At 34.8% G+C, this 26,756-nt stretch overlaps 1 protein-coding gene across 5 annotated transcripts in view; it reads left to right on the top strand.

Moving 5' to 3' along the window:
• Window positions 1-23,898, top strand: part of NBN (nibrin) — a 55,979-nt gene extending 32,081 nt beyond the window's left edge. For 3 of the 5 annotated variants that reach the window (NM_001204362.1, XM_054560854.2, NM_001131728.1), the window contains 7 exon segments: window positions 1,772-2,044; window positions 3,666-4,113; window positions 9,504-9,572; window positions 11,096-11,251; window positions 14,029-14,142; window positions 20,308-20,357; window positions 21,769-23,898. In NM_001204362.1, the coding sequence (NP_001191291.1) occupies window positions 1,772-2,044; window positions 3,666-4,113; window positions 9,504-9,572; window positions 11,096-11,251; window positions 14,029-14,142; window positions 20,308-20,357; window positions 21,769-21,799 (1,141 nt within the window). In that variant the 3' untranslated portion in view covers window positions 21,800-23,898. 5 annotated transcript variants of the gene reach the window in all.
• Window positions 23,899-26,756: the final 2,858 nt, after the last annotated feature.

The following is a 26,756-nucleotide window of genomic DNA, read 5'->3' as shown; positions in this document are numbered from 1 at the left end:
TTCAACTTTTTTGTTAAAAACAAAGACATAAACATACATGTTAGCCTAGGCCTGCACAGAGTTAGGATCATCGCAATCATTGCCACATCCTGTCCCACTGGAAGGTCTTCAGGGGCACTAACACACGTGGAGCTGTCATCTCCTATGATAATAGTGGCTTCTGGAATCCCTCCTGAAGGGAGTGCCTGAGACTGTTTTAAAGTTATTTTTTTTATAAGAAGGAGTATATTCTAATGATAAAAAGTATAATATAGTAAATACATTAACCAGTAACATAGTCATTTATTATCATTATCAAGTATTATGTATTGTACCGAATTGTATGTGCTATTGTGCTATACTTTTATACAAGTGGCAGCATAGGTTTGTTTACACCAGCATCACCATAGACACTTAATGGGTTGCACTGTGCTGTCAATAGGTGATAGCAATTTTTCAGCTCTTTTATAATCTTATGGGACCAGCATCATATGTTGTAGTCCATTGTTGACAGAAATATCATTATATAGTGTCTGTGACTGTAATTGAAAGTGTTGTGTTCTAATAACTGTGTTTATAAAAATAAGTGGCAGACCAGATTTGGCCTACAGGCTGTAGTTTGGCAACTCCTGTCTTAGGATAGTTTTTTTATTCCTTGCAAATGTACATGGATGACTGGAAAGAATTGTTCAACTTATTTATAACTGGTGAGATAAGTTTGAAATACATGTATTTGTATTGTATGATGTTGCCTATATTTGAATATTACTTGTAATTTTGAAGATACTTTATATGTGTCTACCTAGCTATTTAAATAGTTAGTAGTTGTCCATAAAGATAGTTTTTCTATGGTTCTTTATCTGAAGAGGGATTTTGTTTTGTTTTTTTGAATGGAAGGGGTTAGCACCTTTATATTATTTGTTATTTTCTATTTACAACTGTATGTTTTTTATTTTAAATATGACATAATGAAGTGTTCATATTAAGATACTTAAGATATCACTATATTAAACCATATTTATTTTAATTTTTGCTACACTCATATTGAGGCCAGATTTAACTTTTTCAAGAGAAATTGTTAAGGTTTTGGAAGTTGCTTGAATGACAGCCTGACCTCGTTTTTGTTTTTTTTTTCTGTAAAATAAGAATAGCAAAGGCAGTGTCTAATTTAACCATACTTTGTAAAAGTAAAAAGTAAAAATACTTTTTACTTTGTAAAAAGTATGTAAAAGTATACTCTGTGCATGTATGCTGAAAATATTTTTCTGGTAATCTAGAGTTCTGTTCTATTCTCAAGCCTGCCATCTGGCTGAAATAATGATATCAGTCTGAATATCTTATATGTGATTTTATTCTGATTTTCCATTTTTAATAAAAAGGTACTATAATAATATAATAATAAATAATAATGAAAGTACCATAATAATAGTGATTTTACGTGGGAATAATTTAAAATTTTTAAACAAAACGGAAATTGCCTAGGATTATCACCTAGTTTAACTTACAATAGGCTATGCTAAGTTGGTATTGTGTGTGTGTTTGTCAGTCGTCTATAGTAGAGCAACAATATGTGCTATAGGGGGTGAAGAAGAGTAAGGTATCATCCTTCCACAGGATGCTTAGGTAATAAAGGAGTTGCTTTCTTGGGGTGGTAAAATATATTCAGTGTATTTTTGTCTAAAAATTATCTTCTAAGGTTATATTACATTAGAACTATTTAACGATCTTTGTTTCTATATTAAAATTGCTGTAAACTTGATTGTTTACCTTGCATTCTTTTCTTTTTCTACAGGGATTTGAGTGAAAGGCCAAAAGAAATCAAAGTCTCCAAAATGGAACAAAAATTCAGAATGCTTTCACAAGACGCACCCACTGTAAAGGAGTCCTGCAAAACAAGCTCTAATAATAATAGTATGGTATCAAATACTTTGGCTAAGATGAGAATCCCAAACTATCAGCTTTCACCAACTAAATTGCCAAGTATAAATAAAAGTAAAGATAGGGCTTCTCAGCAGCAGCAGACCAACTCCATCAGAAACTACTTTCAGCCGTCTACCAAAAAAAGGTCTGTTTCTGATAACTTCTCTCATGTCTCTGAAAAAAAATATGAAAGTTTTTTATACTGTTGTAGAATGGTATTGTCTTTAGTCTGTTCTGATTAAGTATGCTTCTGCTGCTACGGCTTTTTGACCCCTTTCCCTCTCAGAAATGTCCCTGATCTCCTTCACTAGAGCCACTAGACAGTTTCTCCTTCATCTCCTTCTATGTATGTACTTACGTGTTGTTTTACTTGCCACAATTCTCTTCAATAAGAACTAACCCCCCCCGTCTCAGTTCTAAAATCAGATTTCTGCTGGTTTTCCTTGAGAACCGCTCTCACTCCCTCTAGGACCATATTCCATCAATTGTTTTCTCAATTTCCATATTTTGAATATATTGATCATCCTAGATTTTTTTCTTCTGTTTTCAAAAGTTCAATCTCACCTTTATTTTTGAAAAGCTTCTCTTGACCTGGTTTCCTCCTCTAGCTACTACTGCCTTTTGTCTTGTGCCGTCCCTATTAAGCTTCTCAGAAAAGATGATGTTATTTCTCCCATTTCTGTATGAACTTTGGAGGACTTCTTTTCTTCCCCCTGCTGCTCTTTATACTCAACCTTCAGGTTTTGAGACTTTATTACTGACAGTCAACATATGTGGCCCTAACTTTTCCTTTAAGCTTTACTTCTTTTCCACAGGGGTTTCATGCTCTTTCCCCAGTGATAGACCTAAAAACTTTTTCTGTCCTCTCACCAAATGTGTTTTTTGTTTGTTTGTTTGTTTTTTGTTTTTTTTTGTTTTTTTTTTGTAAAATAGCTTACGTTGTTAGAATTTTTGACTCTGTTCTCTGGCTCCTGAAATCAGTGTTATTGATTGTTATTTTCAGTGTCTATCAATCCCTTCATTTCCATCTATTGCCAGGTTCAAACTCTGACCACCTAAATTATTACAAAAACCTCTCGATTGGTTGGTTTGTCCAGTACCTTGGCATTAAATTAGTGTTAATAGAACATTGGGTTGACTGTTCTAGTTCAACATGAATCCAATAAACTCCTGGAGAACAGAATCCCAGGTCTTTGTGTCCTCTATGGGCTTAGTACAGTTTGCATAAAGTGTTCGGTATTTATTGAATGAATGATACAGTATTGTATAGGAAACTTTTAGTGATATATTCACATAGCATTTGCAGTATACAGTCAGTACCGTATTGTAGATTTAGTCACTCTGACTTACTGTGTTGAATGCATCTCTCATTAACGCATCAGATTGTATTCCCAGGGTAATTTTCCCTGCCCACAGCCTTACTACATTATAAAGTAGGCTGCTGTCTCCTGGCAACAGTTTCTTTGTATTTTTATATTTTTCTACCTTTGCCTGTAATTTATCAACTAATGCAACTTAAGCAGAGAAGATAGAGATCACCATACTGCTTTAGCCACAGGGTCCATCAGTTCTATCAAAACAGCAGAATGTATGTGAGTTCTGCACTGTTTTCAAAGGTCTATTTGTTGATTTCCAGTAATATTGTTAATAAAATCAAGAGTACATTGTGAACTAAATGGAGGGAGTGATGAATATTGCCAAACTAAAAGGTTACTTAGCTGTGTTCATTTTCTTGTTTTGTTTTCTTCTTTTTTTTTTAATCTAAGGGAAAGGGATGAAGAAAATCAAGAAATGTCTTCATGCAAATCAGCAAGAATAGAAATGTCTTGTTCTCTTTTAGAACAAACACAACCTGCTATACCCTTATTATGGAAAAATAAGGAGCAGCATCTATCTGAGAATGAGCCTGTGGACACAAACTCAGACAATAACTTATTTACAGATACAGATTTAATATCTACTGTGAAAAATTCTGCCAGTAAATCTCATGCTGCAGAAAAGCTAAGATCAAATAAAAAAAGAGAAATGCATGATGTGGCCATAGAAGATGAAGTATTGGAACAGTTACTCAAGGACACAAAACCAGAGTTAGAAATTGAAGTGAAAGTTCAAAAACAAGAGGAAGATGTCAATATTAGAAAAAGGCCAAGGATGGATGTAGAAACAAATGACACTTTCAGTGATAAAGCAGTACCAGAAAGTAGCAAAATATCTGTAAGTAACATTTTAAATGAGAGGTATAGTACATAGAAGCTTAGAATGCTAACAGGTACTTTCAATTTTGTATTGACAGTATGAGCATCCATTAATGTCTTTAACACTCAGTACTATAGGAATTTGTTGGTTGATAAGGTAAATGGTAAATGTTAAAAGTACAGTGATTCTTCAGTAGTGTAAAATAAATGATCACAAATTAAACTTTCATATGAGATTGTTTTACTAGATTTCCAAATTAGGCTGTACTATTATAAAAGACATTTGGCTATGATGATAAGTGTAGGAGATGCTTCAGTATAAGAAACAGGCACAGAAAGATGAAGTTAGTAAAACAAAGTATCTACTCAATAAATTTTTACGATATAACATCACTAGGAATTTTCATTTTCATTTAGGTTTTGTAATGTCCTTGTCTATTTTCATGACTGTTGATAATTTGTCTTACCCACTTTGATCTATGAAAACACCTCAGATTTTCTTTTTTGTATACATCAGTAAGTTGACCTATCTGTAGATTTGGTAGCTCTTTAGATGAGAGCACAGACCTGATGAAGTAAAACTTGAATATTCTGATCTCCAACGTGGATTCATTAGCTCCACTCGTTCATGGCTGTGGTCATCCTCTCCAATAACACCTGCAGAGTAAGGACAGGAATAGGTGAAAGGATAGGATTAAGTGAATGGAAGTTATAGTTTATTAGCTAAGCAGTTGAGAACCTAGTGTGTATCAAGGACCTTATAAATCTATAACTACTATTCAAAAAGCAGAACCTATGTCCTATTTGGCATGTATATTGTTATCTTCATATAGGCAAGGGAATCCCCATTATTTGTTACTTCTTCTGAGTGATCCTAAATGCCCTTCTGTGGGCCAGCTGCATTGGAGTCAGCTGGTAAGCTTTTTGAAAATATAGATTCCCAGGCCAGAGCCCCAGAGATTTTCACTCAGTATATCTGATTTTCCTTCCCAGGATAAGTTCCCTCATTGTGTTAGCTAAGAATTCCTTTGATATTTTTAAAAATTCTAAAGTCAGTGGCTTCTATAAGATAGGATCTTTTTTTCCCCTATAAAAGTAGCCTGGAAGTAGATAATCAGAGCTGCTTCCCATGGTATTAATTTACTAGGTGTCTGTCTTTCTGCTGTTTGAGAGGATACCTCCAGCCATCAAGTCTCCTTTCCAGGGAGGAAGAATGTGATGATGAGGGGACAGGGTAAAGGCCTTTCCAGCTGAATTCCTCCCTGCTTTCTAAGGAGCTTTCTCAGAAACCCAAGTTAATAACTTTTGTTATTGGCCAGAATTGGATATAATTTAGCCACTCTCTATCGTCAATCTAGAAGAGTCTGGAAATGTTTTAAACTTGGCACATTGCTGTCCCTGATAAAGAATTGTATTTAAGGAAGAGAGAGAGAATGAATGTTGAATTATCGGATTCCATTTTGCAGCCAGAGTGAGAACTTCAGAGACAGAGAGTTTTTTTTTATTGTGAAGGATTTAAGACTACTCTCATTTCACAGACACACTAAGTGAAACAAAAGATTTATATGTTCTATAAGTCACTTCTGTAGCAATTCCTACTATGGTGGAGAGCTAGGTAAATTAGTTTAATGTGACATTTGTTGAAATCCAAGACATCATTTGCTAAGTTTAATACATTTACATACGTTTATAAAGCTATCTTTATTCTGTTGCATTATGGATTTACATTGCTACTTTAGTTCCAGACTTTTCAGAATCTGTATTCAGGTTACTTAATATTACATGTAAGTGTTTAGAAAGTTAGGCACTTTTTACATTACTTTGGCCACACCTTTGGAAATGCATTTCCCTTGCTGTGCTCTCTTCTCCTCTGATTTTCTGTGACATGTTCTTATTTTCTTTAGTCTTCTTGTCCTAGTACATGCTTTAATCTTTTTTTTTTTTTTTTGAGACGGAGTCTTGCTCTGTCGCCCAGGCCGGAGTTCAGTGGCACGATCTCTGCTCACTGCAAGCTCCGCCTCCCAGGTTCACACCATTCTCCTGCCTCAGTCTCCCTAGTAGCTGGGACTGCAGGCGCCCGCCACCACGCCCGGCTAATTTTTTGTACTTTTAGTAGAGATGGGATTTCACCGTGTTAGCCAGGATGGTCCAATCTCCTGACCTGGTGATCCACCTGCTTCAGCCTTCCAAAGTGACTTTAATCTTTTTTTAAGTAGCTACCCCCACCCCACTTTTTTAGCTTAAATTCCATTCCAGATTAGTCCACTGCTATGGTGGTCACGAATCTGTCTGGAAATGGTTGTGGTTTTAGTTTGTAACAGCTCTCTTTGGCTCATCCTGGATGGCTGCTAATTAATCTTCCTGAAGACCTATTTTCACTGCATATTCTCCCAGGGCTTACATCACGCAGGGCACTGGGCATTAGAGCACAGACGGGGAAAGACAAGAACTGAGCACTATACACCCTTGACATGGGAGCCATCAGACAGTCTTTCATAGACTAGAACTTTCATTTAATATGTAAGGTTTATATGAGGTATAATGATATCAGGAAATATAATTATTTTTATGAGGTATAATGATATCAGGAAATATAATTATTTTATTTTGCCCTATGATTCTATAGCATATTCCATTTTTCCTTTATTTTACTGTTTCAGAATTCATGACATTCTAAATGAAAATTACAGTACAAAATATGTTGTTGTAGGCTTTTGGAGAGAGAATAGCAATTAATTGTGGTATCTCTCATTGAGATACAATTGGCCCTCTGTATCCATGGGTCCCACATCCTCTGATTTTACCAACCTGTGATTGAAAGTATTTGGGAAAAAAAAAAATGCGTCTGTACATGTACAAACTTTTTTTAAATTATTTCCTAAACAATGCAATATAACAACTACCTACATAGCAGTTACATTGTATTAGGTATTATAAGTATTCTAGAGATGATTTAAAGTATATGAGAGGATGTGCCTAGGTTATATGCAAAATTTATGCTATTTTTTATCAGGGACTTGAGCATCCATGGATTTTGGTTTCCATGGGAAGTCATGGAACCAATTCCTCAGGGATACCACGGAGATGACTACTACAAGTTAAATCACTGTATTCCAGCACTATAATATTTTTAGTAAGAATCTGTAATAGGTAGAAAAATATTTCTGTTTTCAATGTAAGGTTATTTTTAAAAACTGTTTATTTCGAGATAATTGTTTGTTCACATGCAGTGAACCCTTTATCTAATTTCCCCTGATTGTTACAGCTTGCATAACTATAGTATAGTATCACAACCAGGAAATTGACATTGATAAAATCCATCAACCTTACTCAATGTGGGGTTGTTTTAAATTATTTTATTTTTGTTATTTTAAGAATTTGTCTGAAAGTCCTTGTTAATCTCATGGATTAAAGGAATTGGTGCTTAACTTTTTTTAGCTACAGAAGTGATTATCAGAGAAAAATACTTCTTAATCCTTTTATTTAAAAATTTTCTTGGCAATTTTTTGAAGGCAAAAAATGTGATACTTCTCTTTGGTGTTGGAATCCTTAGCTATATTTCAGAAAGGCACTTTCCAAAAGATGTTGATGGTAGAACTGTCATTTCTCTGGTTTTGGATCTTAATTTAGATTATAGCATGTCTGTAAGATTTCCTTACAGCTGAAATGGAAAACTATTAGCTTAATATTCCTCCTAGGACTTTATCCTTATATGAATGATAGCTGTGCCTGAGTCTTGGCCTTACTTGCAGTTTCCCAGTCTCTGTAAAATGCAAAACTGACTGAAGATCCTTAACATTCTTCTCCTTAACAGCACCCACTGTGTCGATAGTATATTTCCTCTTCACTTCATTCCACTCTCCTTTCTCAAGTCAAGCATTTTTATATAGCATTTTTTCAATACCCAGTAGTAAATTCTTAAAGCTACAGCATTTTCCAGTACCCTGTAGTAATAGCTACCACTTATTGGATACCTTTATTATATTTACAGCAACCCTACAATGCAGTAATTAAATATACCTATTGAACACGTGTGGAAACTGACAGTGGGAGTTTTTAAGTAACTTGCCAAGGTCACATAGCTAGGTTTGACAACTAGGACTTAAACACAGGTCTACCATGCTCTTTTGACTGTTCCTTTTGTTAGTTTTCACTGTGTAATTCACTCAGTTATTCCATTACTGTAGGCATTGGGCATCTGCCATGAAAGGCAGTTTGAGAAGAGAAGTTTGATAGGCATTGAGGTAGAATCCCCAAGACTTGGTGGTTTACTTATATGGGAAATAAATAGATAGGAAAGAATATAAGATAATTTCCAAGCTTATAGTCTGAGTATATAGGTAGGTTGTATGATTCTCTGAGTTGGAAAATCAAAACTTGCTCAGGAGGAAGAGCAACTTTGAGAGAGTAGGGCAGGATGGGGAGAAGGTGCCTAAAGGGAGTTTGTATTCTGATTATGTATAAAGGGAGTAAAATGTTCTGATTGTGATAACAACTCTCTGTAAATGATATGTGAAAGTACTCAGCCTAAGTAAAATGGCACCTGATAGGCTTGAAACATACATTTAATCCTATTGATTAAAATATCCTCTTTACTCTGTAGGGAAGCACAAAGTACATTTGTTTTTCTGCCCTTTCCAACTTCATTTTTAAAACTTTTAAGATTTACTGCTGTATTACTGAAAATGTGATGTAAAATGTTATGTGCCCCACTTTGCATCCAAGAGAATTGTAGTTTTTACTGAAATCATTACCCATTTATGTAATACTGTTCCATCTAGGACATGATCCAGACATGTTAATGTGAAAGATACTGTGACTAATATACAAGGCAGTCTTCACTTTTATTTCAGACAAATATCTTGAACAGTTGAAGTAACTGTTTCTTCTTTAAGTGTGATTTAAGATACTATTGTAAACTTGAATTCTTTTAAAATGTTTCTTTTTTGATTTTAAAAGTAATACACGATCGTACAGACATATAGAAAATAAAACAGATAGTTTGTTGATAATCCTACCATCTACAGACAACCATGGTTAATATTTTGGTATTTTCTCTTTACATTTTATTTTGCAGACTGTTAGTGCAATTTTGTAGTCATTTTTTAAATTATAATCATTTTCCCATATTGTTAAATATTCTCTAAGCATGTGATTTATATGGATTTAGATTGCTTCCAATTCTTTGTCCTGATACTGCAGTATCTCTTTCAATATATATTTTCATCTCATGATTTCTTTTGGAAAGACAGTTGAAAGCCAAATGCCTGGTCATACATAACATGAATATCTCTTAAGTTTTTAGAAAGGAAGCATTTTACACTTCATCTTATTCAAAAGGCCAAGAAGTGATAGAAACATACCGTTTTATAACTCCTATGAACAGTATTTTTTATTTTATTTCTTTAGCAAGAAAATGAAATTGGGAAGAAACATGAACTCAAGGAAGAATCACTATGGTCAACTAAAGAAATATCTGTGAGAAACATTTTATTAATTTTTATACAGATTTGGCTTACGGAGACTGTCATCTCATCAATTTTTGTCATTTTACATTCTTAGGATTATTTCTCTTTCCTAATTGTGGCTTACTTCATGATTGTGCCTTGAAATGGATTGATCATATTATTATTATTATTATTTTATTTATTTATGTATTTATTTATTTTGAGATGGAATCTCGCTCTTGTTGCCCGGGCTGGAGTGCAATGGTGTGATCTCGGCTCACTGCAACCTCAGCCTCCTGGGTTTAAGCTATTCTCCTCCCTCAGCCTCCTGAGTAGCTAGGACTACAGGCATGTGCCACCACGCCCGACTAATTTTGTATTTTTAGTAGAGACGGGGTTTCTCCATGTTGGTCAGGCTGGTCTGGAACTCCCGACCTCAGGTGATCTGCCCGCCTTGGCCTCACAAAGTGCTGGGATTACAGGCATGAGCCACCATGCACGGCCTGGATAGATTGTATTATAACCATGATGCAGTGAAAAGAGTATAGAGAGAAACCAGGGTATAATTCCTTGCCTTCTGCTCCTTAGGTATGTGGCCTTGAACAAGTCATTTTCACATTTAAGAACCTCAAATACTCTATAAAATGAGATTGATGCTTTTCTAGCAGGATTTATATCAGATAGAGTAATGGATGGGAAATATTTGTGAACTCTAAAAGTTTAGTCTGTTCTTAATAATGTGCTGATTACATTCTGTCACTATCAGATGAACCTTTTTTTCTGACTTTCACCTTTTTTTTTTTTTTGACTGCTTTTATCTTAGACCTATTAGCAACTTGCATATTAATTACGTAGTTACAGCAGTTAAAAGAACTAAGATGTCAACCTTAAGCAGCTGTAATGATGTTGATGTGTAACTGACTAGTTAATAGTAAATAACATGAAACCAAGAATCTCATCCAGCAATTGAAAGATAACAGGAAGGACTCTTGAGGCAAATTTAACAGCTATTAATCTTGAATTAAAAATGGCTTGTCAATTAATGAGATAGTATGTCCAGAATTGATGATTGACTTTTTTGAGGTGTTAAGAATAATAAAAGATACAAACTATTGAGAATCCCAAAAGTTTAAGAAAAGTAGATGAGGACCTGTAGAACAGGATATATTATAATCTCAGTGTACAATTTTAATGAAAAGCAAACAGTGCTGAGATTTTGTGTCAATAAAATATGTATCTGGAGGTAAATTGTTTACTGAGATGATATTTATTAGAATAACTACTAGGTTAAAAATACTTCACAGTTTTTAGCCTTCTGTCACAAATGAGTATGTTATAAATGTTTCCAAAGTTATAGAGCATTTGAGTAAGTAATTTTCTTCTCTTGAATTAGATGTGATTTGATTCCAAATACAAAGTTCAGGTACGAGAAATAAAACATTTTTACTATTTTTTTCAGGTATTTGAACTTTTTTCTGTAGATTCCCAAATGACAAGTGACTTTTCTTTGTTATTTCTTCTCTTGCTTACCTACCCATCTTAACCCCGTTTAAGAACAATGACAAACTTCAGGATCATAGTGAGATGCTTCCAAAAAAGCTGTTATTGACTGAATTTAGATCACTGGTGATTAAAAACTCTACTTCCAGAAATCCATCTGGCATAAATGGTGATTATGGTCTACTAAAAAATTTCAAGAAATTCAAAAAGGTAGGTATTTCAACTGTATCACAACAGGTCAGTGTTTGAAATGTTTTTAGAGATACCAGTGATGCTAAACAAAGATAAAAGCAGTTTAAGTTGAAAACTTACTTCTTCTGCTTAAAATGCTTTAAAAAATTCCGCTAGGAAGGACATGAACTTACAGTTAATGAATATATTGAACACCTAGAATGAAATAGATTTCGTCAAGATTGAATTCTTTAGAGGTTGCTGTTTACCTGGTTTTCTCTACCTTAAGCAGGAAGTTTTTGTTGATAATCACAGGATCTTCTCTGTTATTCTAATATTGGTCTACAACTACTTGAAGAGGTTCTTTAGCTCAGGACTTTATGAAGATTAAAATGTATTTAAAATAACTAAGCATATTCAGTAATTCAAACTATAGTCTATATTTACATATAAAACACAATATCAATATATATGCTGAGTATGATCATCAGACCTGAGTTTCTGCTCATTAAGGAACTGATACTTATTTTATCAGTAATGGTTAAAAAAAGGCTTCTATCCAGTAGGTATTCTTTTGTTGTCTTACATTTGCTTCTTGCTCCAGACCTACTTCTGACTGCTAGCCTTTACTTACCCATTTGATCAGAGTATAGTAATTACTCAAAAGTAATTTTTGTGGAAAACTGCTTTCCTCTATAACATGATCTTGCCATGACTGTGAGGTAGTAGAGATTTTTCTCTTTACTGTGACCATTTACTATTAACATTTCACAGTTAAATTAGTTTTTTGCCTACTATAATAGTACCTAAAGGGTTCTGAACTCCATTTGATGGGAAGAATCTCTTCTGCTTAGAGCAGAAGATGGAAATATCTTCCACTTAAATGGCACCACTATACCTTTTGGTTTAACACCACTTTTTCTCACCCTATATCTGAGGCTCATGAATAGCATAAAGGCATTCTTACTGCATGGTTACTTCATGTTTAATATTGTGTTACAAGATCTCATTAAATCAAAATTCAAAAGACTTTTTTTATAGTTTTACAAAGAAACAGCAGTAATGTTTACTACTGGCACAGAGTAGTTTATTAACAACTGAAGAAGTATGAAGTAATATAAATCTCTGGAAAGTGGTTTGGAAATACTTAAAATGCTTAAAAATACTGCTATCCTTAACCAAGTAATCTGTTCTGAAACTATAGAAGAAATCTAATCCAAAATTTCTATAGGAAGATGTTTAACTGGATTGATATTAATGCAGGAATTTGTCTAAGTTCTTTACATCTCCGAATCATGCTGGGCTTGGTCGCTCACACCTGTAATGCCAGCACTTTGGGAGGCCAAGGCAGGTGGATGGCTTGAGCCCAGGAGTTGGAGACCAGCCTGGGCAATATGGTGAAACCCTATCTCTACAAAAAAAAAATATAAAAATTAGCTAGGCATGGTGATGTCTACCTACTGTAGTCCCAGGTGTACTCAGGAGGCTGAAGTTGAAGGATTGTTTGAGCCCAGGAGGCGGAGGTTGCAGTGAGCCAAGATTACACCACTGTGCCGGGCCAGGTATCAGAGCTCCAGCACCAGGAAGTGGTCAACTCGCGGGTTGGTAAAAAGAATTTACTGACAACAGTATAGATTTGGAAAAGGAAAGTTTATTTAGAAAGGAAGAACACTGCAGAAGAATGCAGAGGGGCACCTCAGCGAGAGGACTGAGCACACCGTGGCAGATTGTCCTTAGGAGCATTTATGGACCTTAAGGTGGGAGCTTGAGATTGTAAAATGAGTTTCACCATGGCATTCCAGAGGTGTATAAAAATTTTAGTTGCTTATAAAAGTTGAAAGACGCCTGGAATCAGAAGCCGGCTTTAGATACTAGGGAAGTTTGATTACTTCTAAGTTCCCCAGATAAGGAGTTTTGCCTCTGGTTAGCCTGTTTGATGGTTACCGGTTGGTCTTTGCCCCCTTCTAAATTGCTCAGAGAAGAAGTTTTGTCTCTGGGGCCTGTTCCATGGTCACCAGGTGATTTTCTCTCTCCTCACACTGCACTCTCCAACCTAGGTGACAGAGTGAGACCCTGTCTCAAAACAGACAAAAAACCCTCCAAATCAATGACATGGCGTTTTTTAAACTTTTAAAATACTGCTTAGGGGTGAAAATAAATTTAAAATTCTCTTTCTACTTAATATATTAGAATTTTAAAAGCATGTTACAAATACTAAGGAACTGTTACTATTAACAATGTTATTAACTAATAACAAGTATTAACAATGATCTTGGGCATTTTCACATGGAATTTTCTTTTCTTAAAGCACCTCTTTACTTGTAAACAATTAAAATGTCAATTAAAAGTATAAATTGTTGGCATCCCCAACATCTCCTGCTTGGACTCTGTGAACTGGAAAGTTTTGAAAAAGATTTAAATTTTCATCAATATTAGAAAGGGCTTAAGCTTTGAAGTCGTTAGAACAAAATACAGTGCTTTGAATTGTAGTGTTTGTGTTCATCTTGAGTTGCTTTAATTGTTAAATGATAAGGTAAGGCCATTTTAAAATAAAAACTCCAAATTAAAAGTGTTAAATTATTTTTACTACATAAATCCCATGACATGTCCAGATCTGTATATAGTAATAGCTGTAAAAGATGAGGGCAAAAACAGATGGGTTTAGAACAGAGTTACTGCTCTCACTTTTATTTGTAGAATATAAACATCTTTGGCACTTATGCATGATTTACCATCTTTGCTTTTTAATCTTTTTTAAAAAATGGTCATTTTTGTTTGTTAGTATGTTTTACTGTACTACTTTTATTATTCAATAGGTCACATATCCTGGAGCAGGAAAACTTCCACACATCATTGGAGGATCAGATCTAATAGCTCATCATGCTCGAAAGAATACAGAACTAGAAGAGTGGCTAAGGCAGGAAATGGAGGTTAGTAGGAAGTGAGGCCCAGAAACTTGTTTAAATTGCACTTTGGTCCATTATGGTGGCCTTCAAGCAAATTCTTCTTAAAACCAAATTAAAATAAGTGACATAAAGTCATTCATTCAGGAAGATTCCTGAGTTACAGAGCATTAATCTATACCCTTCCGTAACACTTCTTTAAAAGAATACTAAATTTATTTTTGTTAAAAAAAAAAAAAAGTGAGACCTAAGAAATTCAGTTTACATCCTAATGAAAAGGGGGAGATAAAAGCCACAAAAATTTAAGGGAAACTAAAAGAATGTGGAGGATATTACAAATATATCACTTAGATGTATGGCAAGGGACTGGCCTTTTTAAATCTGGGGATTGTATTTTAACAATTCTGAAAATTTCTCATTCATTTTCTTGAATATTAGTTACCTTTTTGCTGTTTTCCCCATTATCTCCTTCTGGAATTCCAATTTAACATAAGTTAAATTTTCTTTTCCATTTTTCTTTCCTGTGTATTTCATTTCTTTGTTTCTCTGGGTTATATTTTTGGCAACTGCTGCAGATGATCTTCCAATTTACTACTTCTGTCTTCAACTCTAGTTGGCATTGCATCTGTTCATTTTATTTTTTCATTACTGGAAGTCTGTTTTATTTCTTTCTACATCTTCTTGTTCCTTGCTATTTTTCAAGCTTCCCCTTTTATATTCTTTGCCTAATGATACCATTACCTAAAATGTTTGATCTGTTTTCTGCTCTTATGGTACCTTGTTTTCAAGTTTGTGCTTTGTGATTTTTGAATATGAACTGATAGTTTTCTTTGTAACTCGATCTGTAGGGTTTTCTTGAGTCTTAAGTTCAGATTTATTTCCTCTAGAAAAGGTATGTTTTCTATCTTCGAGTCTTCTACCAATATGAGACTACTTTAAATTAAAATCTCTTCTTGTGATTCTTTGAATCACCCAGGCAGTTAGTATGTATTAATATTTGGACCAGAAGCCGGAGTGAATGAAGGCCGGCTTATCATTAGAAACTTCAAATGAGATTTTTATTTCTTTCCTTCACTAAGTGCCAGAATGAAGATGGGCAAGTTTCTTTGCTAGCTCCTTCTGTGTTGTAAGGTTTATTTCTCTTTCTTCCTTTAGTGCTGGGTCTTTTATTAAAGTCACCATCTTGGGTTTTCTTCGTATCACTCATATTCCATATAGACATTAAAGCAGAGTTCAGGTTTTTCATGACTTGCAGATACTCATAGGGCAAGGCAAAAGCTGACTGTGGTCCTTGCTGACCTCTCGGGGTTCCTTATTTTGCTTTATAGTGGGTATAGTGTAATTCACTTTTAAAAATGCTTTTTTATCAGTTATTTTAAAATAAGGGTTATTTAGGAAAGTCACTTATGAAAGTAGAGTTGTTAAGGTCACTCAGGATACTTATTTTTAAAAAATGAAAGGATGGAAATCACATCCTTTCTCCTCTTTTTTGAAAGAATAATTGGCTTTATTATTTTGTAACGTGCATTCCACAGAATTATGGCAGTACACAAAGAACGAAGATGTGAAAACCTAAAGCCCAGAAATTACCTGTTTAAACAGTTAAGTGAACAATATTCCAGACATCTCTTTATTGAGGAGTAGTGAGAGGCAGGGACAGACTGGGAAGGATGGGAGAGACATTGATAGGAGGAAGTTAAACTGAAGGCATTGATGAATTTCTATAAATGTTTCTTCCCTCCAAGATATTTTATTTTGTGAGATCTGTCTAATATTAAGGAGGAAAATATAAAAATCACTGTAAGTCGGAATTGGTAGTTGTTTTAAACTTCGTATTTAACTTCACATATAATTATTTGTTGGCTCCCTACAGTGAAAAGTGAGGACATTATTAGTACTTCCTCCCACCTAGCCTCCCTTACCTTATGCCAGTCCTATTTTTCCCCTTTTTAGGTGACTTGCATGCATGACCACAGTCATCTTGCTTAAGCTTGAAAGCCAGTAACACTCAGAATACGTCTCAGTGTTGATCATTCTCCATTAGTTTTTCCTGACATATAGTATGCTGTTTTGATTTGCAGGTGTAATTCTCTTTCTCAAGGAACTTTTTTCTATTATATATTTTAAATATTTTATATTTGCTGGGCTCTCTACATTTAAGACCTAACTATCCTTTTATTGGATTACCTTTGTCATCCACATCTATTTTTTCTGCATTCACTGTGGTTTTCTTAGGCTCTTTGACTGTATCAAAATTTTACATTTCAGGTGTGTCTGTAATGTTTCTCACCAAGTATGTGACCTTAGGCAAATGACTTAATGTCTCTGTTTCCATCTGTGCAGAATGAGAATAATAATAGTACCTTTATTTCACAGACATATGAGGATTAAATCAAATACTACATATAAACATAACAGTGGAAAGTGTTAGCTATTTCTAATTTATTTAATTCTGAAAGGCTGTTATGATTCTTTTACTTAGCATTTGTTCTTTTTTCATTTCATTGTTCTATTATCTGATTTTTTGTCATTATTTCATTGCTTTCATTTTTCTATTTTACTTTTTATTCGTAGATTATTATTTCCTGCAGATTAGGTTCTTAATCTGTTTTTTGCATGTTCTGTTCCAATATCCTTTTTTTTTTTTCCTCTAGTAGTTGGAGTAGCTTTTCTGTTTTTTGCCTTCACTTGAGTAAAGGGAACTGTCTTTTCCAGATATTCTGTTTGCTACATAAAGGATCATATGCCATCTTATGCAGGGATTACATTCAGAAGCCAGTTTGTGAGACAGAAATTCAGTATAATCAAAATTACTTCTAACATTCTTATCTTGCCCATAAGAACAGAATTCAGCCAGGCACAATGGTGTGGCTCATGACTATAACCCCAGCACTTTGGGAGCGGGAGGATCACTTGAACCTGGGAGTTAAGACTAGCCTGCACAACATCTTGAGACCCTGTCTCTACAAAAAAATAAATAAAATTAAAAAAAAAAAAAACACAACAAATTAGCAGGGCATGATAGTGCATGTGCCCATAGTCCCGGCTACTCAGGAGGCTGAGGTGGGAAGACTGCTTGAGCCTGGGAGGTCAAGGTTGCAGTGAGCCATGATTGAGCCCCTGCACTTCAGCCTGGGTGACAGAGCAAGACCACATCTCAAAAATAATAATAATAAATAAAATAAAAGTTAACAGAATTCCCTCGTGCCTCACTGTCAGTATGGCATCATGCGAAACAGTCAGTGGCACATGGCATAGCCCATCTAGTTTCTGTTGTCTGAAGACATTGAATCCGGGAGAGGAAAGGCTCAGCTGGAGCTGTGTGCAGCTTGGGCTAGCTGTCTCCTGGGATTTTAATTAAATGTCCTATACCAGGGAGTGTGCTCTATATAAAAGAGAATAACCTAGCATTATTAGGTTGTTTACCTAATTTGTTAGGGATCCTTGAAGCCTATGTGTTTGGTCAGTGTCAGCCCTGCTTCTTTACCTTCTACACCATTAGTCCCTTCCCAGCAGCCCACTGGCAGTTGTTTTCCCTGTTCAGGCTACCTTTTCCCCAAATTTGGGGCATTAGTAAGAATCCTCAGGTTTGACCAGTTGTGTAGCACTTTTAATGGATTGAGACAGTATTAGGAATCAGTTGCATCAGAATCATTTGGTTCTTTTTACAGCTGCACTTTTTAAGTGTATGGCATGGCTTAAACTCTTCTCCTTGATTAATTAACACTGTCGAGTTTTGTTTGATTAATTTTAGATGGGAGAAGTTGAGAGAATGATGATACATCATACAGCTGCTGACTTTTTTCTTTTTTTTTTTTTTTTTTTTTTTTTGCTTATTTCATTAGGAATTAGATGGACTGTGTTCTAGATGATTTCACCAAATCACTTCTCTTTTTGCTAGAATCATTTTAGTTGCTATTGGTAGGACTTAACTCTATAACAGACTTGACTTTCTTTTGCTGCGTGGCTACTGCTTATTTACATAAATGTTCTGTACTGCCATCTCATTTCCCTGTTTGCTGCAGCTATTCTTTTTCTATATTCCCTTCCTATTTTTCTTTTCATCCCTTCTTTCTCTACCTCTGCTGCAGACCCACCAGTCTTAATTTTCATAATCACTGCGTCAGTTCCTGAAGTTCCCTTGAATTTAGGATATTTTCATTATGTACATCAAACATAAAAATTATTTGAACTGTATCCAACCTGATTTGAATTTGAAAGACTGTGAGTAGTAGTTATTTCAGACCTCTGAAAAATGCCAGTAATATGAGGCATTTCTGTTTCTTAATACTATTTTATATGTTTTTACTAAAATATATGAAATAAAACTGCTTTCTCCTCAGTGGTTTTTCTTTACTATGCTACAACTTTATTCCCCAGGAAACCTCTAAGAATATTTAGAAAAATGATGCCAGTAGTTATTTTGACAGCTGTTTTATTAAAATTATGTCTTCCCATTTATGTTTTGCTATCCCTGTTAGAAAATATGAAAAGATAAGATGTAATTTTGTTTCACTATATGATAGAAAAATCAGTCTGTAAGATTGAATCCCTGCAAGTCACTCTTGTAGGCTTGCTCTAGATTCAGAAGCCCTGAGGCAGCCTCGTTAAGAGCTGGTGCTCTTAATAAGGTAGACCTGGTCAAATCTCAGCTATTCCATCTGAGTTCCCCTATCTTCTGCAGGTTTACCTAACCTAAGTCTCTGTTACCTCATTGGTTAAAACTGAGATAATAGTATAATAGTAATGAAGTTACATGAAGATTAAGTGAGATTTCGTGTATATATACACACACACACACACATAGAGAGAGAGAGTTTAAGATAGTATCTGGAAGCATTCAAATGTAAATTAGTAACAGTAAAAATAAACAGTAAGTCCTTACTTAACATTGTCAATAGGTTTTTGGAAACTGCAACTTTAAGCAAAATGGCATAACCAATATTTTTTCTCATTATTACAACAAAACAACATGATTCAAGGAACTGCTGTATGTCATCTCACTTACAGTTGCAGTTTCCAAGAAACCATCAAAAACATTAAGTCAGGACTTTATCTGTATTTAAGGAACTTCTGGTCTTTTAGAGAGGATAGGGTACAAATATAAATAATTCTAACAGAAGGTAGAAATTGATAAGCATCCTGGGAATTCTGTAGCTGAAGTTTTGGGAGAGTTCTTCATAGCAGGCATTATTTTTAAAAGAAGGGGATCAGGAAGCCTTTGCTAAAGAGGGGAAGAATATGTTCCTTGAAACATAGTAGGTACTCAGTAAGTATTGAATGAATGTACCTTTAAAGACGGTTACATGTGGGAAGAGGGAAAAAAAGGAATTAACTTCCTTGGCAGAGGGAGAAACATGAACAAAAGCAGATAGAGGGTCACAGGATATTTATTAGGAGATGATTCTGGGGTTTTGTTTTGGTTTTGCTTTTTTCTTTTTTGTGCGATTCAGTTTTAACCGGCATACAGAGTCCACGAAGAGGAGGCTGAGAAGTGATTAGGAAAGTAAAATGGAACCAGGTTATGAAGAGCCTTGCACATTTCAGTGGGTCAAATGCAAGGCTTTGTGTTTTCCTTGGTAGGTGGGAGAAGTCACGAAGGGTTTCAAATGGCATATGATAGGGGCATAGCTGGACTTCAGGAAGATGCACTCAGCACAGGGAGTTTTTGATTCTGACTCTGTAAGGTGCTGTAGGAGTTTAGTGAGTTTGTATTTAAAAGGACTTCAGAGGAGAGGTAATTTAGCAGCAGCTTCTAAGCCCTGATTTGGGACCAAGAACACAGGAGCCCCTTTAACTGTGGAGCTGCTCTAGTTGAAGGTGGGTAAATGTTGCCCTCTTAGTCTCATCAGTGGTCTGACCCTCAAGCACTGAAATCTCATTTAGTAACAGGGTTTTGCTGGAAAGAGTGTTTAAAAACTAAGCAAGCTAGCAATATACTACTATTGGTTGTCTTTGAGTGGAGATGGGTGGGAGAAAGCTGTTTAATTAGAGCTCTTTTGTAATAGTCTTAGCATGGAGTGAAAATATAAAGGATCGGTTGAATGAAATGTTGTAGAGGCAAGAACTCTTAGACTTGGTGACCTCCAGGATGTGGAAATCTCTAAGATGACAGTGACCTATCACTATAGCAATTCATTAACTGTATATTCACCACTGAGCAAATGTTTGAAATTATGTTAATTTTGACAGGTACAAAATCAACATGCAAAAGAAGAGTCTCTTGCTGATGATCTTTTTAGGTAAAGTTTGATTCAGCTTTCTCATGTACCTTTGAGAGATGTATATAAAGTTTAGTTCTGTTCATAGAAATTAAGAATTTGTTTCTTCTGTCCTCATAGACACCTAGTCCCTTCACCTAACACAAGTGTTTATTTTTATTACTTGAGCACCTCTCAATTGGGTTTATTGGATATAGCATCGAGGTTTGGGGTTAAGTTATATTATAAGATACTTAAAATTTCTATGGGGGCATTCAGGCAAAAAGACGGTTCCTGAATTGTGTGAAATTGTTGTATAGATTTGTGAGATTTTTCAGCTCTGAGTAGAATTACGATTGCGTTTTGAATTAAGAAAACTAAAATGCCAGACCATTTGTTTAGTTTTAATTGGCACATGCATAAAAACAAAAGGCTGGATTAAAGTTTCAAAGCTGGTTTTTGTGGGAGGTTTTAGAGTTGTACTTTGTGATTATAATTTAATTCTGATTTAATACATTTACAGCATTCCTGCAGGCCTAACAAACCTATTATAATAACTGCCTCTGAAATACTAATAAAATACTATATTAGAGGTAGATATCAGTTAGGGGAGAAGACAGAATGAAGAAATTATTTCTGAGTCTGTTTTGCAGCCAATTAGATTGATTCTCTACTTTCATAACTGACAGTATAAATTGCTGGTAAAAATGTTGACAAACAGGCCGGGTAATCCCAGCACTTTGGGAGGCTGAGGTGGGCAGATTACGAGGTCAGGAGTTCAACACTAGCCTGGCCAGCATGGAGAAACCCCATCTCTGGTAAGAATACAAAAATTAGCCAGGCGTGGTGGCATGCACCTGTAATCCCAGCTACTCAGGAGGCTGAGGCAGGAGAATCGCTTGAACCCGGGAGGTGGAGGCTGCAGTGAGCCGAGATCGCGCCACTGCACTCCAGAGAGAGACTCCATCTCAAAAAAAAAAAAAAATGTTGGCAAACAATACTGGTTTTTCATTAGTCAAATGAGATGGGTTGTTGAGCTATATTTGTTTAACTGCTGTAGGAGAAAATGTTGTAAAGTGCTAATTGCATTTAAGTAGATTATGCTCTTTTGTGCAAATGATATGTTTTTATTATGGGGAGGAATGGGGATCTTTGAAGCCGTACAGAAAGAAGTATAAACATACCTTCATTTTTAAACTGCTTTCATTAATTTAAAGCTTTACAGGATTTTTGTTATTGTTGGTTTTTTTTGTTTTTACCGTATTTTCATCAAAGCAACATCAAAGGGATAAATGAAAATAAAAATTTCAGTGCTTAATATCTGATCCTAAGGACAAAATTGTCATTCTCATCCTGTTTGCCAAAGTGTGACTACAGTTTGAAAGTCCTTTACCTTTAAAAGAAATACCATCCCTTATCTAAATATCATTTAACCCCATTTCTTTCTTTGCAGATACAATCCTTATTTAAAAAGGAGAAGATAACTGAGGATTTTAAAAAGAAGCCATGGAAAAACTTCCTAGTAAGCATCTACTTCAGGCCAACAAGGTTATATGAATATATAGTGTATAGAAGAGATTTAAGTTACAATATTTTATGGCCTAAATTTATTAAATAAAATGCACAAAACTTTGATTCTTTGGTATGTAACAATTGTTTGTTCTGTTTTCAGGCTTTGTCATTGCATCTTTTTTTTCATTTTTTAAATGTGTTTTGTTTATTAAATAGTTAATATAGTCACAGTTCAAAATTCTAACTGTACGTAAGGTAAAGACTAAAGTCACCCTTCCACCATTGTCCTAGCTACTTGGTTCCCCTGAGAAGAAAATTCATGATACTCATTTGTTATGAATCTTTCCAGGGATTTTTAAGTCCTATTCAAATTCCTATTTTTAAATAATTTCCTACACAAATGATAGCATAACATATACAGTGTTGTACACCTTGGCTTTTTTACTTAGTAGATTAAAAATCATAGGAATATCAATATAATTTTTTTCTTTTAATATTTTTTCTTTTCCATTATTCTGTAGTCTTACCTAAACTCTGGTGATCCAAACAAAATGGCTTCAGTGGTGCAGATGTCACCTACATGTTATTCTAGTACTAGAAACTGAAGACCATGTGGAGGCTTCATCAAACATGGGTTTAGTTTTCACCAGAATGGAAAGACCTGTACCCCTTTTTGGTGGTCTTACTGAGCTGGGTGTGTGTCTGTTTTGAGCTTATTTAGAGTCCTAGTTTTCCTACTTATAAAGTAGAAATGGTGAGATTGTTTTCTTTTTCTACCTTAAAGGGAGATGGTAAGAAACAACGAATGTCTTTTTTCAAACTTTATTGACAAGTGATTTTCAACTCTGTGTTCAAAAATATATTCATGTACCTGTGATCCAGCAAGAAGGGAGCTCCAATCAAGAATCACTACAACTGATTAGTTGTTTAGAGAATGAGAAATGGAACAGTGAGGAATGGAGGCCGTATTTCCATGACTTCCCTTGTGAACAGAAGCAACAGAAGGGACAAGAGGCTGGCCTCTACATCACTCTCACCTTCCAAATCTTGTGGAAGTGCATCTACTTGCCAGAACCAAATTAACTTACTTCCAGGTTCTGGCTACTTGCAGGTGGAACTCCAGCTGCAAGGGAGTTAGGGAAATGAAGGGTTTTTTTAAAGCTTCTCAGCCTTCCTAGGGAGCAGAAATTGGGTGAGCCAATCTGCAATTTCTGCTATAGGCATTGAGACCAGTTAGATTATTGAAATATTATAGAGAGTTATGAACACTTAAATTATGATAGTGGTATGACATTGGATAGAACATGGGATACTTTAGAAGTAGAATTGACAGGGCATATTAATTGATGAAATGGAGTCATTTGAGTCTCTTAATGGCCATGTATCATAATTACCAAGTGAAGCTGGTGGAACATATGGTCTCCATTTTACAGTTAAGGAATATAATGGACAGATTAATGTTGGTCTCTGTCATGTCCACAATCCCTTTCTAAGGAAGACTGCCCTACTATAGCAGTTTTTATATTTGTCAATTTATGAATATAATGAATGAGAATTCTGGTACCTCCTTATCTTTACAAATATTGGTGTTGTCAGTATTTTTCCTTTTTAACCATTCCAATGGGTGTGTAGTGATGTTTCATTTTGGTTTTAATTTGTATATCCCTGAGAGCTATAATTGGGTCATAGAAATTCTTTATACATTCTAGATGCAAGTCTCTTGTCAGATATATGTATTGAGATATTACACCTAGTCTGTGGCTTGACTATTTTCTTTATGTCTTTTGATGAATAGAAGTTTTAAATTTTGACAAGGTCAAATTTATTTTTTTCTTTTATGTTTGATATTTTTTCTCTCCAATTTAACCCCAAGATTTCAGATATTCTGCTTTATTACATAAACTTTATATTTTTATATTTGTGATCTATCTTGAATTGATATGTATGTTGTGAATTATGGATCAGGGTTCTTTTTTCCCCCATACAAGTATCCAGTCATTGTAATATTGAAAGAATTATCCTTTCCTCATTAAATTACCTTGCCAATTAGTAAAAAATCAATTAACCATAATGGTGGATCTGTTTCTGGACTTTGTTTTGTTACATTGAAATGTTTGTCCATCCTTGCACTCATACCACACTGCCTTGAATTACTGTAGCTGCATAGATGCACCTTGACTTAAGTTGGGATTACATCATAATAAACGCAACGTAAGTTGAAAATACTGTATTTAAGTCAAAAGTGCATTTAATACACCTTAACCTACATCATAGCTTAGCCTAGCCTACCTTAAATGTACTCATGACACATTAGCCTATAGTTGGGCAAAATCATCTAACACAAAGGCTATTTTATTGTAAAGTATTGAATATCTCATCTAATTTATTGAATACTAAACTGAAAGCAAAAAACAGAATGATTGTGTAGCTACTCACTATTAACGTACACAGTTGAAAGCACACTGGGCCTGAAGAATGTTTGAAGCATTGAACTAAAATTGTGGCATGATGGGGAATACTACAGCAACAGGATTATCAATTTCCCTACTGATTAGGCTTGAGTAGAAGCACTGGTTGAAGGCAGTAAGGGCATCGACACTTGATGGTTTAGCAGGAATAGTGTTCTTCACAAAGAGCAAGAATCAGTTTTTACCCTCCTGATGCTGTGGCTGACGGGGAGCTACGGCTTGCTGCTGCTGCCCAGCATTGCAAGATTATTGTATGGGCACATTACTAGCCAGGGAAAAGAACAAAATTCAAAGTAGGCTTTCTACTGAATGTGTATCACTCTTGTACTACCATCTAGTCAAAAAATGGTAAGTCAGGACTATGCAGGAAGTCTAGAAGTCAGATACATCAGTCCTCTGAGCATGCCAATTTCTATCCGCAAAATCGGCTAGAATTATTGTGCTGAATCTAAAAATCAATTTGTGAAGAACTGACATCTTAAAAATATTCAGTCTTCCAATCCATGCGTGTAAAATGTCTATTCATTTACTTAGATCCACTCTTTCCACAGTGTTTTGTAGTTTCACTGTAGAGGCTTGGACATCTGTTTTAAATCTGTCCCTAAGCATTTTTTTGGTACTGTAAATGATACTTTCAAAAAGTTCATCTTGCAATGATTTATTGTATATGAAAATACAATTACTTTTGGTGTATAGAATTTGGATCCTGTGAACTTGCTAAACTCACCTATTCTGGCAAATTTTTTTTTTTTTTGGCAGATTCCTTAAGATTTTAAGTACACAATCAGGTCATTGGTGAATACAGGCAGTTTTACTTCTTCCTTCCAATTGTTTTTGTCTTTTCTTTTTCTTACCTATTACAGTGGCTATCAATGCAATGTTAAATGTCTTTATTTTTTGTCTCGAACTATAGATTTTCTACCTCTAGTAGTTTCAGTAGTTTGCGTCTTTTAAGGACTTCATATGTTCCAGTAAGCTGTGAAATGTATTGGTATAAAAGTTTATAGTATTTGCGTTAAAATGTCTGTAATATGTCATGGAGTCTCCCTTTCCTTTCTTGTTACCTGAACCTTGTGTTCTTTAGTTCTTATCTAACTAGAGGTTTATAAATTAAATTTGTTTGAAGAACATTTAATTTCATTGATTTTTCTCTAATGTATGTCCTTTTTCTATTATTTATTTAATTAATTTATTTATTTATTTATTTATTGAGACTGTGTCTCGCTGCCTCCCATCTCGCTGCCTCCCAGGCTGGAGTGAAATGGTGCGATCTTGGCTCACTGCAACCTCCGCCTCCCAGGTTCAAGTGATACTCCTGCCTCAGGCTCCTGAGTAGCTGGGATTACAGGCATGAACCACCGTGCCTGGGCTCTCCTTTTTCTATTTCATTGATTTTCACTTTCCTTGCTTCTGCTTACTTAGGGTTTAATTTGCTCTTTTTCCCTAGTCCTTTGTAGATCATATATTTTAAACCCAGCTTCAAAAATGAGTATTTAGAATTTCACTCAACACACCTCTTTAGCTGCATGTGACAAATTTGGTTACTTGAGTGATCTTTTGGCTCAAAAAATGTCCTAATTTCCCTGTGATTTTTTTTCACTGGCATATGGACTAATTTCCAAATATAATTTTTCCATCTACCAAAAGATATGTTAATTGCTATTTCTATATGTTACTATTTCTAAAATTCTACTGTTGTCAAGAGATCATATTCAGTAATATTTTAATCTTTCTAAATTTTTTGAGACTTGTTTTATGGGCAAGCATATTGTTGGCCCATTTTGGTGAATATTCTGGTTGCACATAAAAAGAATGAGTATTCTGCAGTTTAGGGGTGTAGTTGTTCTATAAATGTCAGATCAGTGGTTGGTAATGCCATTGAATATCCCTTACATCCTTTCTGATTTTGTCTACTCAGTCTCCAACTAGGATTGTAACTTTGTCTCACCTTAGTTCTCCATTGTCTTTTATATATCTTAAAACTTAGTAATTAGGTGCATATACATTTAGAATTGATATGTTCTCCATTAACTAAATATTGTTATAAAATATCTCTAATACTTGTCTTGAAGTATTTTATTAATGTTTTCATGGTCTATCTTTTTCCATTTTTACTTATAACCTATTGGTATCTTTATATTTGGATAAAGCTCTTGTAAACCTTGTTGAAGCTTTTTATTGAATCTGATGATCTTTGCTTTTAAGTTGGTAGTGCTTAATCCACTTGTATGTAAATACAATTATTGCTACGGTTGGGTTGGAGTATATGATCATGGTTATTTCTCACTTATTTTGTCCCATCTGTTTCTCTTTTTCTGCCTTCTTTGAATTATTTTTTAGTATTCCATTTCATCTCTTCTGTTGGCTTTACAGCTGTACCTTTTACTTGTTTTTAGTAGTTACTATAAGGATATGCATTCTTATCTAAATAACACACCACTAATTGTATAATGTATACACC

This window comes from Pongo abelii, chromosome 7 (assembly GCF_028885655.2).
Source record: "Pongo abelii isolate AG06213 chromosome 7, NHGRI_mPonAbe1-v2.0_pri, whole genome shotgun sequence".
Classification (NCBI taxonomy): Eukaryota; Metazoa; Chordata; class Mammalia; order Primates; family Hominidae; genus Pongo; species Pongo abelii.
This window is presented reverse-complemented; position numbering and strand designations above follow the sequence as displayed.